The sequence below is a fragment of the Bombus bifarius genome, unplaced genomic scaffold (assembly GCF_011952205.1).
Source record: "Bombus bifarius isolate JDL3187 unplaced genomic scaffold, Bbif_JDL3187 scf7180000007978, whole genome shotgun sequence".
Classification (NCBI taxonomy): Eukaryota; Metazoa; Arthropoda; class Insecta; order Hymenoptera; family Apidae; genus Bombus; species Bombus bifarius.
Window position 1 is genome coordinate 4,396,739 of NW_022884363.1, and position 19,002 is coordinate 4,415,740.

Below are 19,002 nucleotides of genomic sequence, written 5' to 3' on the forward strand. Positions count from 1 at the left end.
CCGTGAGTCTGCATAACTACTTACTTGGATCGCAAAGCATCGTTGTATAGGAAGCTAAGATTATCATCAGTAATAATTGTGTCGATATTTATAGGAACGATGGTGAAATTGACAACGTGACGATTAGGTGAATTACGAACATGTTTTCTTGGTTGAGTCATTACCCAGTTTTTCGATACCTGGAATGTGCGTTTGTTCGTAAAACGGGGTAATTATCGCGGGGAACAACGAGGCGGGATTTCGTTGGTATTTGAAAGAGTATCCCCGGGGCTTTCTTTCTTGGTGAAATCTTCGCGTTTAAAGCGATCGCTCGCGGCTCCTCGCTTAGCGTACGTGGCGCTTAATCTCGCGTAAATTCCAGCGGCATTCACTCCCCTCAGTCGTGGCTAACGACTAGTCGCCTGAAGAAGCTAGCGAACTCGCTTTCTGCGTGTGATGAACTCTGCGAACTGTTCGTAGTAATTACGAATATGGCTTCCACCTAGAGCTACGTAAATTTTCAACAATATCTTCTTTTGCGATTCGAACCAGTTAATCATTAAGTTCGTATCATTGATCGTATTAATTTCGTCTGTTTGCGAATAGATTTACGGTAATTCTTCCTTCGTCATGTGTACATACATTTTTTCCACATACTGGTTTTAATCAAACTTTAATCTCACGGAGACACCGAGGATGAAGCTCAAGGTATCATTACGATAAGCTCGCGATAAAAGCTCGTGCTCAGGTACCAATTATCGCTGGTAGAATACATTACGATCCAGGCGTTGTATTATTTACGACGCGGTATCGAACGTTGTTCCAGAGATACCGTTAAATCTCCCTCGTGAGAGAAAGAGGGTGTGCCGAGTGCGAGAACTTTTTGGACAGACGAAATCATCACTCGTCGCGAATTCACGAGCGCTTGCTTGGGTCGAGAGCGAAGAAGTAATACCGGCCCGGGTCTGTTCCGGCCATCTCGTGATTAATCGGCAACGCAACGGTAATTATAACATGTGTACGAATGATTACCAGTACGCGTAACCATACGTTTGCCCCGCGTCCCACAATAAGTCATCGACGCGGCTCGGTAATGCCCGCCATACTTTAACGGCGACGCTTTTCCCCGAGGTGGACGCGTGGCCGTAGGTCCCTCGCGCTACGATCCTCGATAGGAAGGCCATTGGCTTTAATTTAATTGGTGCACCACGACCGCCACGACCGCGCGGATACAATGGATCGAACGACGGATAAGAGAAACGATCCGATAAGAATCGTGGACCACCAACGCGAAAATCTGCGCGCCTCTCTCGGTTTCGTGTTTTACGTGGTCCAGCCTAGGCCATAGTCACGGTTCGATGAGTGGTATAAGCGTACGTTATTAGTCTTTATACATTTTTACACTTCTTTCGAGTAATTTTATGTCTGAACGTGTTTGCAGAGATCTGGTTTGCTATTTGTTGTCGAGGTATTGTGTTCACAGGTTACGCTCCGCGTGATTGTGTATATTTTCATGGTGTCCTGTTGCGTTTCTTACTCCTGTACATAAATTAACATTATTCTTTTAGCGGTATTAGTCCCTGACACGTTAATTGATGCGTAATTATCATGTACAGTGTAGTTATTGCGTCGTGAATCATCAACATCCTACGTGGCGATATTAAGCATCTTCTCAGTTATTAAACTTCAAGATACGGTGGATGATGGCAATTCACGCGACAAAAACTGAGCCTGATACTTGGCCGAAAATCGATTCGCTGTAGAACATCTTATGAATTTGTTCTATCTCTTTAGTTTTCTCTGGTGGATTTTATATCGAGGCACTTGTTACCTTTCAAGAGGCGTGTAACCGCGAGACTATTGCGAGGATAATTCGCGAGGATGCTTGAACGAGGATTGTCGCTGCATCACCATCGCCCACGGGCGGGTCAAACCTTTTTCTTCGGCCGCGAGGAGAAACCATGGTGCAGCCAGCAGGCAGACCGTGAAGGGGCAACAGAGACGAGAGAGAGAGAGACCAGTTCAGCTTGAGATGTTCTCGGTCGTGTATTGGGTTACTGGGTTACCGTTCGCAAAGCTCTTTTCATCGCATCGTTATTCTCGTTCGCGCGTATCAGAGTCACCATCGCGTTGAGGTTGTTCTCGAGTTTGTTGCAGCTTTCATTTTGTATCTTTAATAGAATACGATCATCGTTTTAATAAAATAAGTACATACATCTGTTCATTTATTTTAGTCGACACAATTATTTCTAGCTAGTCCAATTTAAGGCAAGCGAATTGATATGACAGTTTAATATAGAAACCGCGTATCGATATGTAGTCGTGCAGACACGAGAGCCTTGAATATTTTTCAATCATTTTATTGTTATCAATCATTTATCTTATTCTTTTAGATCGGATACCTTCCCGTTAACATAAAATTCTTTCTTAAATATTCGCGATGTTAAATAATTTCTCACGAGTTATGCTATCATTCCCCGAATAAATGAGCGCTTATATCCGATCCTAATTCAAAGTAGATTGTCATACGAATAATATCTGCATACTTTTCCAAACGAAAGTCACACTCGTACAATCTGTTTTGTTTGAATAGCTCCATATAATCTAACCAAGATAACCAATGTATTCGCAAACATCTCATTATATAAACATCTTCCATGTTCTCTTAGATAATCTACCGGATGTCGAGCAACGTACGCGAGATTGCGATTCGAGGATTCGTGGGAGCAAAGCACAAGCGTGTTCTTTGCGCGCAATCGATAAGCCGATAAATGGCTCGTTGCACAGGTGTTAATTGCAACGATTAAACAGCCTGCGGACAAATCGGTCAGGTGTGGCCAGCGATCGTTTAATCGCGGTTGAATCCCAACCGGTGTCACGTTTTATTTCACTTTCCACGCGATCCGCTTCGTCGTTTCACTCGCCAACCACCATACACCTAAATAGTCGCCAGCGGAATTCCGTGAAACAGGCGGTTGTTGGCTTAAGCTGCGTTTACATTGGCTAACTCTTGGATAAACTACGTGATACTCGAATCTAATATAATATGTCTATAAAACATGTCGTAAATATAACGGTGTGCAAATACTTTACGTAAATCTATTGTTTCAAGTATCTCCAAACTACTATTTTATACTCCGTACAGACAACCGGAATCGATATTATTAAACGAATATTCTATTAAACGTAGACAAAAAGTTAGCTTCGAGTTGAACGACCAGAAGCAATTATGATTTGATTAACATTTAGTTCGAAAGGGTGATTTTTAACAATTTGTCCGATCAAATCCATTGATAAAAAGTTATCTAATGTAAACGCGGCTTTACTCGCGTTAGCTCGGTCAACCAAAGAAACAGATATCGTGTCCGCAAGAAGGAAAGGCTCGCGCGCGATTCCTACCGATCGTTTGTTCCAGATCTAGGAAACCTACCGCGGCGCGGTGCGACACAGTAGCGTAGCTACGCTTCTTTAACGAGAAAACCAGCCGCAGTGGTGCGCACACGGGCTCTCGCGCGCACACGCGGTTATTTATGCGGTGGATCGAACGTTCCGCGGAGAGAACATTCATTTCGCCTGCCTTAATGTCCCGTTCACGGTGCACGCGTAATGGCGTTTCACCCGTTCGGGGCCCCACCGGCTATCTTTCATCGTGCGCTTTTGTATTCTCCCGTTTCCGAGCTGACAATGCTTTCCCTGGAAAATATATGGTAAACAGGCCTCTGCTTTGAATCCAATAGACGGAACGCGGCTGCGCCGAGCTGCTAACGCAACTTTTGCCAAGGATCACTGACATTTCGATGCCATTCTTTTCTTCCTCAGCTCGATGATCAGTGTTGGTAAGGCAAGTAGCTCGGTCTGCTTTGACGCCACCATAGAATTGTATTGATTTACGAACTCCGGTTAAATGACAACCAACTGCGCTATTCTATTCTGCATTCATGGAAATTGAAGTAGACTGATTTTTAACGACAGCCCAATTTAGACTGATCGATACGTTAAAGATTTTCGACTCCTTTCCACTCAACAAAATTATGTTACGAATAATAATAGTTGATGGATAATATAACGAAAAAATATCCTTGACTTTCATTTCAAGTAGGTAACAATAGGAAAAATTGGTTCGGAAAAGGAATACGGCACTGGGCCAGATCTGGCGAGCACTAGAGCACAGTATTAGGAAGTTGAAAGAAAGGGAGAGAGACGAAGATAGCTGGGTGAGCATGAAAGTCACGCGACCGCGATATACCGGAGCTTCTTTTTGCCGATTCGTTCGTGCATCGGCACGAGCACTACGAGGTGGCTCGGCGGATCGAGAACCAAGGAAAGGGCATGAAAGATGCGACTAAGGGGAGAGAAGTAGGGGATCGAAGGGAAGTCGGCCTAGCCAGGGCGAGAGGGCCGCGACGACACGGCGGAGGTGAAAGCGGAGGACGCCAGTGGAGGTGGAGAAGGTGGAATAAGAGCTGAAACACGGGATTTACACGTGTATTTGCTAGTGGCGCACTAACGTGCATGCACGACCGAGTCGAGTGTTTATGGTAATCCTCGAGCAGGGTGGCCTCCCTTCCTTTCTTACGTTCCTCTCGGTTACGAGGCTACGCGGCCGCTCGTTCTCTTTTTCTATTTCTTCTCGTGCTTCGCACTTATTTGCTTATGCGTTTTTTCCACTGACGATAGTACGATGTTACCGTAGTTTTATTTTTCCTTCCGAAGGTACTCGGGTATTGTGAAATGGCTGTAACGATCGAGGACCGTGCGAGAAGTAAAATTAGAATTATCTCGTTGAAATACGAAATTAAAATAATCTCAACGTCTATGTTTATGACACGTGTAGAAATTTTAACAACCCCTCAGAAGGCAAATACTTGGTACAATAAAATTTCGCTGATTATTCTCATTACTCGTGATTGCTCACTCAAATAAATGTATGTAATCGGCGGGTGTTCACTTAATCAGATACCAACTCAAACATTCGAACGAACAGAATCCTACTTGTATACAATTATTCCATTCTATCTAACTATTCCATTCAACCGATGAAAGATGGATTCTATTATTGAGATTTGTACTCTCTAAGAATGTTTAAAGCAATCATGGATATTTTATGCCTAGGTTAACTATCGTAATAACATTCATTCTTTAGTCAGTCACTGTTCCTTCCAATCTCCATTTGTCGAGGAAAACGTAGTAACCAGTAACTAACCCTCTTGAACTTTACCCAGGATGGCGTCTGCAAACATCGCCAAGAATTATGTCCATGCGTAGTGTTATTTGTCAGATTTGATAGCAGCGCTACCGACGATCCTCTCCCTTCTCTGTACACCATCGTTGAATACCCAGTGACGACCGGTTTTACTTGCGAAAAATCTCGATTCCTAGCATAATTATTATTAGCCAGCCACGATCGTGGTAATGGAAAGAACGAGAAGAACGAAGGAAGGAGAAAGGGGGAAAACAGAAGCGCCGGCAGCGCGTAATGAGGCTTACGTCTTGGCGGTCCAATTCAGTTATCCTCGTTGCGACGTTCCAAAGAACCTGTCTTAAGAAATCCTGTACTTTGTACTTGAGAATTCTCTATTTTCCAGGGAATCTTGTTTCAGATCGATTTCTGGATCGATGTAGAATATTAAAGGGCAAATCGATGAAATTAATTGTACACGTTCACGTATAGAACATTCGAGGAATGCGCGGATTTGTACGTGATCGACGATATCCGGTGATATTGCTCGTAGTCGGTGTGTATAATTACGCGACTCGTTGTCGATGCTAGAACTTCGTAAACTCGCGGGTTTGTAAACGATCACGACAATTTTATTGCCATTCGCTCGCTAAACGAGCGATAGAAGTGTTAGTATAATAGTGGCGATTTGTTCGGGGATTTATGTCGATTCGAGTAAATTTTCCAATCATGTTAATTTCAATCATCACATCATTTAATTCATTTTAATTCGATCAATTATCATTAATTCTGTGTTTTATCGCATATTCGTAATTAAATAAAATAGTTAATTTCATTATTATTTTAATATTCCTCTCACAATGAATGCGTATTATTTGTCACGGTATTAAGTTTAATTTCTTTTTCATCTTTTGTCTTCTCGCCTCACTCTCCACGTATTCTAATGATAAAAAGGGAAATTCATAAGCGTACTAATCTAGAAAAAAAAATAACAAATTAATTCGTCATGAAAAAGATATTTCATCGTTATTCCTTAATAGCCTCGTTTTGCTGAGAATTGCTTTCTTCCCGTGGTCTTGGCTGTGACGATAGTCGGAAGTGTTCCATTCGAGGAACGCGTATGCGCGTGCCTTATCATCATTTTACATGCAACGTCGTTCTTTTACGCCAGGCCTACTGAACTCATTTCCAGCGAATACATCATACCATAATCACTGTGATTTAGCGTATGGTAGATAGACAGCGTCGTACGAGAACGATACTCGTGCAATTTAACGAAATACTTCCGATTTGCGAGATCTTGCTGCACGTTCTCGCACGTATGACAATTATGTGGAAGAAGGATCGATCGCTACGGCTGGCTGTGACTAATTGACCTATTTCCAGCAATTCTATATTCATACGTTTGGTATAAATAGCTATAATCTATAGTAATACCATTTGTCTTCGGAACGGTACTTGTTGCTTCAGAAATCGATCCAAATACTATATTTAATTCATATGTATGGTATCATTATCTCCAATAGATATTAGAAACTGTTAATCATAGCTGTAATTTATGAAAATTCGACGGTCGAGACACCAATTGATTATGCGTCTTATATTTATTTATGCACAAAGCTATTTTAATCGTCGTACGTGTTTACCACCGACCGTCCATTGTTCGTTCGATGACTTTATTCCAACTGTTCGATCTTTCGAAGATACCACCCTTCGCGAGGAAGACGAGGAGATGGTGTGTTGTTACATTAACGCCAAGAAAGTTGGAGATGGCGCCAACCGGCAGTCACCGTAAGCAGGCACCGGCTCGGAGATGGAAAGGGCAAAGAGCGGCGCGTAATTCCATAGTATCGTATGGTCTGCGTGAAAGCAGTCTTTAGATGGTAATAATAATCCGAAAAAAGAACAGCGGCTATCAGCGATATAACATTAAAACACGAGGAAACGTAGCCAATGGAAAATACCAGTGTAATCGTTTGATGCACTCGAGTGTAACTGTTCCTTATCGATTTTTCAGACGTCTATGATCGGTTATGATCTTTGTCTACGCATAAGAAATTCTGATACCGCAAAATTGCGCCACAAAAAGAATGTAGAATATTTAATATCCCTACTCGTGTGTGAGAAATAAAGGGCGAAGGATTAGAAGCATTCTTAAAACCATCGAGTTTATGTTCATTAGCTCCGAAAAGCTGGGACGTTTGCCATATCCGAGGATGGTCTCGTCGTCAGCGTCGTAACGTGTAGTATCTCAGGCTTAAGGATTCCCTTGAGAGAGACACGGCGAAATTCCGTGCACCTGCACGTAAGGCTGACGTTTATTAGTCGAGCACAATGTAGCGTCTTTGGGGTCGGTATGAGGAGCGTTTTCGCTACGAAAACGAGCAGCCCAGCTACGCTCAAATCCCTCCGACGCGTGTACTTTATAGGTGTAATTACGAGCCTTAAAACTTAGCCCGGTCGTATCGTGACAGCGAAATTGCATGACGACGATGATACGATAAAGGTCCTCGGCCCCATAAATCGGCAGGAAGATAAGGGCCAATCCGTTCGGTGCTTTTTTCTCGCCGCTTCCCCGGTCACAGCCAAACCACAAGAAGCTTTGGGCTTCTTTCTCTTCTTCTCTCTTACGTCTTCGCAAACGATCGAGATTATGTTAACGTTTCGATGATTTACACCGCTCTCGAATTCTCATTTCGCCAACGGGGGATTCTTTCGTTCACCACGATGAAGATGCAGAAGGATTGGCTTGGCGGTGGAACGGCGTATTTCGACGAATTCGAGAAGTTTGGCTCTGGCACAGGTGTTTACCTGGACGAGTTATGCGGCGCAGGTGGAAAGTTATCCCTCCGACATAATGACTCTATCTTCCGTGCACGGCCTTTCTCTCGAGGATTGTAGAACCGACGGTGTTACGGTAATAGCCCGTGACTATATGGTTGACCACGACTATCGTGCACTTGGGAGGGATCAACGGGCCTCCGGCCACGGGTATTTTACACGTACAGGTATACGGAGTGACGCGCTCGCGTGGTCGTTCATGTGCCACGCTTTCTCGCTCGCGTTACCGCTTTTGCGACCCGACCACGTGCTCAGCGTTTGACATAACGAATGTAATAACGATTTGTTAGCGCCGCGGTGAACGCGCCGTTTTATCTGTCCATACGTTCTGTCTGTGTTTCCAATGCGACCTGTGTTACACGAAAGAAACGCTGCTGGTGACGTGAGCGTAGGCGGGAACGTACTTGCGTGTTTTCGTTTTACTTCGATTTGAAATCTATTAGATAATTTTATATTATTAATTGCCATTTTTGTTTCGTATAATCGTTATTTACCTTCGTAATTTCTTTCGCTATATACCGACATTTTAGTTATGATAGAGCCTGCAGAAGTTTGAAAACATACTTAGTGACGTATAACGAAATGGAGCAAATTGAAGTATGTAGTACGAGGCGAGTACATCTTCTGGCTATCTAATTAACTCTGCTCGTTGATTGGTATCTTTGAACGAAACGTATAGTCCGTATACAGAAGTCGGCTTCCACGGAGCGTCTACTTACCCCGTGTCAAGGCAATTAGCAGCGGTGATGGGTTAATTGGTCTCGGTCCTCGTTTTCGTCGCGTGACGAGCCTTAGGAGATGGGGAGATTCCTCCGAAGCGGACAGCTCGCGAATGGGAAAAGGGCACCGCGGGCGTTTAAACCCGTTGCCTGTACGTTGAACAGAAGCTCGGACACGCTTAATGTTCGACGCGCCAATACACCGCACACGAAAGGCAATTTTATAACTTAAATTACATAAATAATCGAAGAATTACAAACGCTAATATTACTTAGAAACAATTGTAAATAATACCATTTTAAACAGTTACTTAATGAGATTCAAAATACATAATATATGGCTGCTTAATGTCTCTTTTACAATCTTGACAACTCTTACATCGTATAATGTGTGTGTAATTTTTCCACTCGTTACCGCGAACCGGTTCCACCAACTCCCAACGTATTCCCTCAAACACCGCTCGTACAATACCGTTGAACGCTCGAAAAACACGAAGCAACACTCGCGAGAAGTTGCTCGTTCCACGATGGGGCAATGTTTCTGTCGGCGTAAAAATGAATTCGTTCGTTTCGGCGGTACAAACCGCGCGGAGAATAAAGACACGTTCCCTCCCGCGCGTTTCCCTCTGTTTCACCATCGAGTTGCTCTCGCCCACGAGATCGGCGATCTTATCTTCGCCCGTATCTCGAGTCATTCGCGCCTCCGCGAGTCACTAGACGCTTTTAATCGTGGCACCCAAGCGAACACCGTCGCCCATGTATCGTCCGTCTTTGGGAATCGCGAGTGATCGTCTCGATTTGACGCTAAACTTCACCATCTACCGTGAAATCGACGATCTCTCGAACCGTTTTACTCGAACTAGCTGGTTGAAAACGGAGCAAGCTATTTGGATGGGAAAAAGGGAACTGACTGATCAATCTTCTGACCTAGAAGCCCCTTTCATTTGCCAGATGACTGTGCTTCAGATCGGTTGATTCTTTCTTCCCTGAAACTGGTATTCTAAATGGCTGTGTTTACTGTTATTGGATTAGGTAGAAGGGTCGTAAATTCGATTGGATGTCGGACACGTGTTTTAGAAATTAGGGGAAAGTCAGTTTGAAGAAATATTAAAATACAACAGTTTGTATCTCGTTAACCTTCTTCGCCCTTAAATATTAAAATTTCCACTTCCAAATTTTCATGTCAGTAAAATGGAGACTATAGTATCGAAATATTCTTAGTTGGCTTCCTGAGAACCGGTGTTACATCAAACAACGTGAAACGGAAGAAAGAGATTAAAACGAGGGAGGGTAAAGTGGGACAGGCGATCTGGTAACCCCACCTTCTATTCACCTTGAAGAAACAGACGGGAAAAGATGGAGTAAAATAGCAGTGGAATAATGTCTCTATTCTCGCCTCGACCGCCACATTCTCGAGCTCGTTCTACCCGATAATTACACGAAGCACACTGGGCGCCCTTCAATTAAGCCGACGAATCACCTGCTTTCATACCATCCGACCAAAAACTCTACTTCGTCGTTGACCGTCAACCAAGCCTTACGTGCCTAGAGAATCCTCGTCAACGAGAAAGTGAGTTCGCAAGACACCGCTTCCTTGAGTGCTTGATGTTCTCGTAAGGGTACAGTTCAGTTGATAACTCTTTCATACAAAAACAGAATCGTGTATAGTGAAATTTTGGTGAACCTTATTGCTGTAAAAAATTGTTGTTTACTTTAAAATTAGCTGCCATTGTCCTTTTTCCAAGTAAATAATTGAAAGCAATTAGTTTAGCTGCAATTCGTAATGAAAGTCGATTTCCTCGCTTCAGTCTCACGCAATTTGTGTTGAACGATCTCCCAGAATCCATGATATTCTTAATTATCGTCCTTGCGGCTGGTAACCACATCCTCGACGACATTTCTTTCGTCCCCTTGCTCCCAAGGATATTTTTTTCGCATGACATCTCCCTCCGTCGCGTGTCACCGCATGTTTTGGATGATGGTCGAGTTGTTGAAATTGCGTGTGCGACTGCACGACAGGAACCACGTCTCAATTACGAGAGTAATATGCGAGCAATAAGAACGATATTGCTCTGTTAAGGGAGGGTAGATTCGCGTGATTCGCATTTGGCGATATCTACCTTTGGCTCTTCTTTAGAAGTCCATCATTGTCCTTGCGAGACAAATGGAATTCTCGAGAGTTGCTAAGATTATACTATGAGAAGGAACAGTGTTTTGTAAATTATACGTTATTGCAATCATTATATATTTTATAAGTCTCATAAAAATTCATTACTATATCTTTAGAATTAAGTAAAAAGATAAAAGGCGAATGACTGAGAAATGGAACTGAAACGAACCCGTTCCCGCAGGTGTCCGGGAACTGGAACGCTTACGAGATGAACGGGTTCGTGGAGGGTGCCACGTTCGAGAGTATCGTGCATTACGTGTTGAAGAATATGAAGATTACCCAAGCGCGAGCTGGCTACCTAGTAATGGAGGTTCTGAAGGCAGGAGTTTCTCTAGGACGCATCAAGAAAACTCCTCGCGGCACCTATATCTTGGCAACAGACAAACCTAGCTCTATCACGCACAACATTAAAGAACCACATTTCAGCGACGACAGCGATTATGACGTTTCGTCCGGAGACAGTTCGTGATCAAGCACACACACATACACACATATATATGTATCTTTAATCACGACATCCCGCATGAAAAATCATGTCCAGCATTCCATTCTACTAATAAAATGTTAATCGTCGGGCGCAAACGAACCTAACCGGAAGCGTATAATTATTTATCTGCTAATTGAATAATTGTTTCGACCTGTCGGTTGTTCCGCATACTCAGACTGTCATTACGATACTAATTGCATTGGACCTTGCGATGTTTCTTTTTCCTTCGCGACCCTCTTCAATGCTGGAGCGTACGATTGGAACCAAGCATATTCTGTCTATCGTCGGAAAGGGTGAAAGGGATGTTGTAATGTCTTTCAACAACAGCAAAGAAATGGTAATATATATATGTAATCGCAAGAATTATTTCGCCAGGACTGTTTCTTAGGATGGTTAGTTTTCAAGCCGGGAATACGACCATCGTTCCGGTAATTGGTTCCTTTTAACTGCGAGCCTAAAAGTTATGAATTTATGCCTCGCCACGTAAGATATAATTGGGTGTTCAATTAATATCTTGATAAAAAACTTGCTACACCGCAAAACGTGGTTCTACCTCTTCGTCTTCCTTCATCCTCTCCCCTACTTTTATTCTTCCTGTTTAATTTCTTTTGTCTCTTTTCTTCCTTTTCGGAGCAGTTCCGCTCCGGGGCTGATCTCGCAGTTCACCGCGTGCTCCATCAGCGGGGGTCCTAAGCTACCGAAAGTCATTTCGGGAGTAGAGGAAACAAGAAGATCGCGAGATCAGTCCCGACCATTGGCTGTATAATTGATTTTCCGCCGAACGAGCGTCCCACGGAGGCGGCCGTTTCGTCGAACCGGTCGAGTATTCGAAGGATCGCATGACCGAACGCTGCTAGACTAGCCACCGTCCCTGAGAATCTTCGATCGACCGTTCGAGTTGTGGAGGCGCACAGGAGCGAGAAGAGGAGTTAGAAGATGTTAAGTAGAGCATGTGGGCTGAGGTATTGTTACCTTAGACGCGTAGTCTCGTCCTAGACATCCTTCCCCCGTATGGGACGCTACTTCGGTAACAGTGGGTCATTCTATCTACGATAATCTAGAAATATCGTCACGAGACCCTACTCTGGCGAGTATAAGAATTATATAGTTGACAAGGAGGAGCATCGTTGTCGGCACTTTGCAACAATGTGGAAGACGTCCACGTTCCACTGTTGTTTGATTTGTGTCCCTTTGTTGAATAAGCATTTTTCCATGCATCGTGCTCCCGCACCGGAACGATGTAGCTCGTCCCTCCCGGTACGTATGTTAAGGACCTTTTAAGACGTCTCTCTAGTTTATCCCGCTGCGCTACCGGTACCAGTTTCCGTTCTCCGTGCCTCTGTACACATAGGCGAACCACGCTATTGCCTCCGCTTCCAGACGAACCCTCTCTCCTCTTCCTTTTTCCTCGCCTAGCTCGTGAGACTCGTTCCTCCTCTTCCTTCCTTCTCTTTGCCCTATCCCTTTCGTCTTCCATCTCTCTTCCCCCCGATCTACGCTCTTCTTTTTCGAGGTGCTGCAGGTGTCGTGCATTGTCCGCCGTCGCGGCCTCTAAATCTCGTCCCTGACGTCGTGCGGCGTAGCTGCGTCGTGGCCAGCTCTCCCAAGATACATACGACTGTCGGGAAGTTACACGTTCCACGGACACTCGTTCTCTTATTGCGAAACGGCCCGGCTGATAACCATCTTTTCGAGAATTTCGGCCCCTTTCATAAGTTTCATCGCCGCGCCAGTATCCTCCGGACAACGTCGCGGTGAGAACAACCGCTTAGATCGCTGGCGACAAGTTGTGTAGTCGAGGTAGATTGAGAAATGTGGAAGAATTCATGGGATATAACGATATGGTATGAGGAGAGAGCGGTGAAGGAGTAATAATTTTGATGGCGATGAATTGTCTCCGAATATAGCGTAACATCAATAAAACGTCTGCTTTCCAATTTACGAAGTTAATCGATACGATACAAATAATTCTTAAAATCACACAAAAACAGAAAATCTGGTGATCCTACTACGTGCACTTTTAATATATCACGTCTAATATTCTCTATGTGAAGAAAAATTCTTGATCCTTATATCGATTTCTACTTCATATTTTACGAAGAAAAAAGATAGCACGCGGAAAGTAAGGAGGTCACCGGCAAATGCAATGTTTACGCGATACGGAGAATTCCATGGGACCAATTACTAGACGCGAGAAGAGTCGTACGGAAGATTTATTCCGGCCATTACAAGGAACGGTCGCCTGCGGTGGAACGGGAAAACACGAAAACTATTCGAGGCTCACGGAGCGGTCGAAACGCGCCCCGCCTCCGTTAACACGCGCTGCCTACACGTATTTATGCGTTGGCTGGCCGCGCAGCGTCGTCGTCGAAACCAAATGCGTGCTTAACAACCTCAGGAAACAGAAACGCAGTTGCGTCCCGTGAAAGCGAGCCGTTTCTGTTGCGGGCCGCCGCCTATCGCGTACGGAAAATGTTCGGCCGCGATCCTATACGGTGTCCTCGCGGCCAGACGGAAGACTTATGCGTCTGCCTTTGCCGCGTACCAAGCTCCGTACGAGGCGGCAGAAACAGGAAGAGCCAGAGGGACACAGAGGATGGTGCACGGGGTGTATCGGCCGCGTACAAATTTATGCCGGTGCCACGCTAATGTCCGCCCGACCGCATACGTTCTCCTTTGGCTCGACTGGCGCGCGCGAGTCAACGTGTACGAGCTTCGATGCGTTGCGAAACGAATCGAGGTTTTGGCCAACAGTGAACCAAGTTCTGGATTTTTTAGGAAAGAGTGAGAGAGAAAGGCAGAGGGACCGTGTGAAAGTAGAGAAACTCTTTCAGTGGAATTGGGAGAGATATCCCTACTAAGTATTTTGTTCTCATATTTTCGGTTTATCGAGTGAAAGTCTATAATATTCATGTCTGTGTAGGAACTTTTTGGAAAATTTACGTTTATAATATTTCGTTTACGTTATCACAACGACCAAGAGTGAATAAAAAATTCTTGTAGAAACACGTTCACGATCTCGTTAAAGGTGTACGGCACCTGGATTTCAGAAGGCCACAATTTAGAGCGATAATGGACACCATATTCGCGCGGCGCAATCGCGAACTTGCCTCTCTGTAGCGCCCCGTATCTCCATATATTTACATGGACCGGGCTCGATGTGGCGTTTAAAATATTCCGAGCAATAAAAAGACACGCGGGTCGAGCAAAGGCTACTTGCAACATGCATAATTTGCACCCCGGTGCGCCATATACGTAAGTAGGTTGCCAACCGAGCCCATGCACTGAAAGCGCATCGCCGCGCAACAGAGATGTAGATAAATAAAGTGTGAAGCACCGTAAGCGTGCTGCGCGAGCTAAAAGCCTCCACGTTGTCTTTTCCTTTGGTTTGTGAATTCGACTTTTAGAGGCGAGGTTCTTCTTTGGTTCTTCTCCGGGTTCTTCCTTTCGATTCTTCCTCCGGTAGCTCCCTCGGTTCTAGAGGCTAATTGGACCGGCCAGCCACCGCCACGGCGGACCAGCTGCCTCTGTCACAAGGCGGTCCGTGTTTCATTCAAATCGATTCCGAATAAAATCCCGGTCCGATCGATTCAGGATCGTATATTACGCGTGGCGAGGCGCGCGACCTTGATCGACGGAAATTACGGGACTCGCGATTTGTCTTCCCAACACCGGCCTGCGCGCGAATGCCCATCAACGGAGTTCCCAAAGGAGTTCCAGCTAGCGGGGCCACGTTCCTGTAGGTTACACATATCCTACGCGTATAGTAGGGGGCGAACGATCGGATTCAAGGCGAGAGAGCCACGGGAAGCGGGCGTTGCTTTTGCAATCTCATCCAAATAGAGTGTGGATTTCTATGTATCGAGATAATCGATCTTAATGGACCGGACTGGGCCGCTAATGAACGCTGTAACCGGCCCAGGGAGAGAGGAAGAGAACTGGACAAGCGTGTCGAAAGGTGCAGTCTGTCCTCGCGAGTGTGAAATAATCGCCGCCGTAGATCGTCGAATCGTGTTAAAGAAGGACTAACAGTCCTCTCGCGTAGGAAAGAATGCGAGAAGAGGAAGAAGCTGAGGAACTCGGATAAGAATGTCATAATGCGTTTCCGCGGGACCCTGTAAACCGGATTCGAATCGGTCTACAGTCGGGTTTCACGAGGATCCTATTAAAACCTCGGCGAAAGGTTTGCAGTGTGCTTCTTCTAGGGCCACCTCGCAATTACATTTTATGTCTTGCAATCAGTAAAACTCTAAGTACGCCGAGGCGCGTAGTTTGCTGGTGTAATTTCACCTTCGATTCCTTGCGTCCGCTGCCCCTACGACCCTCTGCCTCCGTGCTCGCGCAAGGAACACAGCGCGTCGTTGTAATTTCGCGAGAGGCGAGAGAGAGAGAGAGAGAAAGAGAGGCAGACAGAGAGAGAGGCAGACAGAAAGAAGAGCCACGGGCATACAGGAAGGTGTAAGCAGCTCGGTAATCAGCACGTACCTCATCTTCGACGATAACGCGAAATTCCACGCGTATGCGTTCTTCGGAACCTTTTTCCGCCAGTCGCGAGTATCTTTTTAACTCTTCTCACTGTTTGCAGACGCCATCCGAGCTTCTGAGACCGTATAACGGGTGTAAATTAGTACGGGGTACTGGAGAAATCATTTGGTCGAGTCGTGTGCTAGGCGGAGCTTGCTTCTTACTTGGTGTAGGAGTGTCAATGATTTGACGCACGAGGTTTTTATCTGCAAAGAGACAATAAGGTGGGTTCTTAAGTAAACGTTCGTTCTTTTTATCGCATATGTACTTTATCGTTTACGTGCGAGGTATCTATGGAGGTAAAATGGAGAATTCTATGCAGAAGATGCAAATGATCGTCACGCCGCACCGCGTCGACCACGTTTCGCAAACGAAGCTATATATTCCACGTAGCAAAGTAATACCGTCGATTTCGTGTTTCCCACAGATAATCGTAATTAGAGGAACTTGACCGTGAGAAGCCGCGCGATATGAAGCATAACTCGTATAAAAAATCCGCACATACCCCGTAATAAAAAATATAGACGTACATTTGTTTATTGCAAAGTTTCCGCTTTGAATTTCATACAACTTTTATCCCTTTTGTTTCCGCTTACATTCGCCGATATCCATGTAGATCACCGGTGATAAAGTCGGAACCTTTGACCCTTTGTATGCAGGGGACTATCAGGTAGTTAGTTTCCGACAAACGAATTAATTTCACGTTGATAAAGCTGCGTCTCGCGTTAATCGAGACAGATAAGGGAACTAGCCCAACCCCGGTAAGAGGCGGAATTAATTAGGTTTCCTGGTAACGGATTGGCGGACGTTCGAGTCGGAGGGAGACCGGTACCGTTTCGATCGTATCTGCGCTCAACTGTCGCGGCTGCCGGTTCACCGAGAACGAGTTTAAATTACTCGGGGAAAAGGTGCCGTTGCACCGCCCGCCATGAACGTCTTAATTACGCGACCACGTTTCCGGGGTGATTATCGTCGGCTGTTTAAATATTCAGGATTCGTGATGCGCTACGAGCCTCGTTTCATTGGCACAGGAGCAACCGTCTGATCTTTCGCGTGATCTCTGGTTATTCCAGTCGCAGTAATTTATGGGTTGTCATCCCCGGTTGCCTGATATTAACCTTTCCTTGGTTTTAGACCATTGCATTTTTGCGACGCGGTCGACCAGCAATTTTAGCACACTTTTGCATTGGTGCAGCATTTTGCAACTAAGGGTTTTGTTTTTCAGAGGAAAGGATTATACATGTTTGTCAATTTATTCGTATAGCAGACTTTATCCTCGGTTTTATTAATATTATTCTATTTATGTAATACCTTCTGGCACAAAAACGTGTCGACTTTCTTACGTCCTGCGTGGAACCCCCTGTGTGGAAATATCTTGATAGTATAAATCAGAACAACTTACCGGCTGCCCTCGTGCAACATTCCCATACTCGTTTCGCTGCGTAGATAGATAGATGGACGCACGATAAGGTATTTATCCCGTGTCCATGCAGATTACCGTTTCATCGTCGATTCTGGAGGGACTAATTTCATGGGGTGTCCGTTGCGTGCACGTAAAAGCGTGCTACGTTGGATTCCTATCAGGGCGGCGTAGACGACGTTGCGTGCGATTGGTATCACCGCGTTCCTCTGTAACACCGAAAGCCGGTCATTACGCGTTCGACATTTATCCGCGCGAATATGTTACGTTGTGTTATAGAAATCGTTCGGCGCGCGAGGCTATGGGAAGTCGACGCTGCTATTACGCGCATTCGCTGCATCCTGTTGGTCGTTGCGTCTTCGGAACACGAGGAAATCGTTGAAAACTTGGTAACACTTGCACACTTTCTAGCCTCATAACACGGGTAGTTTGTCTGAAAATAGAATACGCTTTATAGGTATGGTTATTATAATAAAACCTTAATGTATTGCTCGAGACTTTAATGATTATATTGTACAGGAATAGGATAGCGAGGAAGATGAAGGATATTCCTAGTTGTTGTTGGCTATTTTCTTAAAAAGTTGATCGAAAGATAAGTGTTTCTTATCGATTATATAAATTAATTCTTCAAAAATAAAAGTTCACGTGCGATCTATTTTAGACTCGATAGCTTCCTTATAAACATCGTTTTCTTAAGAACATATTTCCTTTGATCTAATTATTTTGTTTGCATAATTATTGCACTGAGATCTATATACAGTGTTAACTAATACCTCGTGAAAATACTAACCATGGTAACTTCAGCTAAATTTGATCAGCTGACGTCAATCACGTTACTTTAGTTTTGATATACATATAAATTTGTGTCACTATTTCCTACAGTATCGTATAATCTCTATATCATATTTCCAAACGAAAACATAATCTTCATATTTCTCTGGCTACATTCATACTGGAAAAGAAGCTCGGTATCAATCAGTATGAAGTAGGAAGAAAGATTCCTCGACGACCCTTTTATCTTAGCACCAGAAGAATCTTTATCGAGAATCCTCCGGAGAATAAAAGCGAACATACCGTGTTCGTCGCTGTCGACAGCTTTGCGAATGTTTGAAAGGCTAGCGAGCGAACGAAACGCAAGAACGCTGCTTTCTATTCAATCGGTTCAGCGGAAGCGATGCGAAGAAGCGCGGAGACGCGCGTTGATTTCCGAAGCGGTTACGAACCCTTGCAAGAGCTCGATCGACGCGGATCGTTCGCGATTTCTTGCGTTGCGCTGGTACGCGCGCAATATTGGCTAGCGATGGTTTTCCGTCGAAAGCGCGTGTACACGTGTACGCGCGAGCATCAAGCGCAGCGAGGCGGCATTGTACGCGGGCCCATTTATCTGCGGGAATAAAATGCAGATAGGATCTGCGTCCACGCGAGGTTCTGCCAGTATTTGTCATGGAGATGCGACCCACCGATACCGCCTCGCCCGTCCGTGGAATTACCCGAGCCACGCTCGGATTCTTCAGCGTACGCCGGTAATTTACCGAGCACTCGACGCAGCATCACGCCGCTAGTCCTTCCTCCTCTTCCTTCCTGTGTTTCACATCCCATTTTCTCGTTCGGTGACCCTTTTCCTTGATTATTACATCTGCCGAATTTAATCGGTACTTTGGTTGAGATTCTCTTTATTATTAT

At 44.8% G+C, this 19,002-nt stretch overlaps 2 protein-coding genes across 2 annotated transcripts in view; one reads left to right on the plus strand and one right to left on the minus strand.

Moving 5' to 3' along the window:
* Nucleotides 1-11,366, plus strand: part of LOC117204457 — a 56,922-nt gene extending 45,556 nt beyond the window's left edge. The window contains exon 2 of the mRNA XM_033441870.1: nt 11,070-11,366. Within this exon, the coding sequence (XP_033297761.1) occupies nt 11,097-11,357 (261 nt within the window). The 5' untranslated portion in view covers nt 11,070-11,096 and the 3' untranslated portion in view covers nt 11,358-11,366. The remainder of the gene's footprint in view (nt 1-11,069) is intronic.
* LOC117204456 (TSC22 domain family protein 1) overlaps nt 1-16,099 on the minus strand; it is a 97,234-nt gene extending 81,135 nt beyond the window's left edge. The window contains exon 1 of the mRNA XM_033441869.1: nt 15,861-16,099. The gene's annotated coding sequence lies outside the window, so the exon portion shown is untranslated. The remainder of the gene's footprint in view (nt 1-15,860) is intronic.
* Between the last annotated feature and the right edge of the window lie 2,903 nt (nt 16,100-19,002).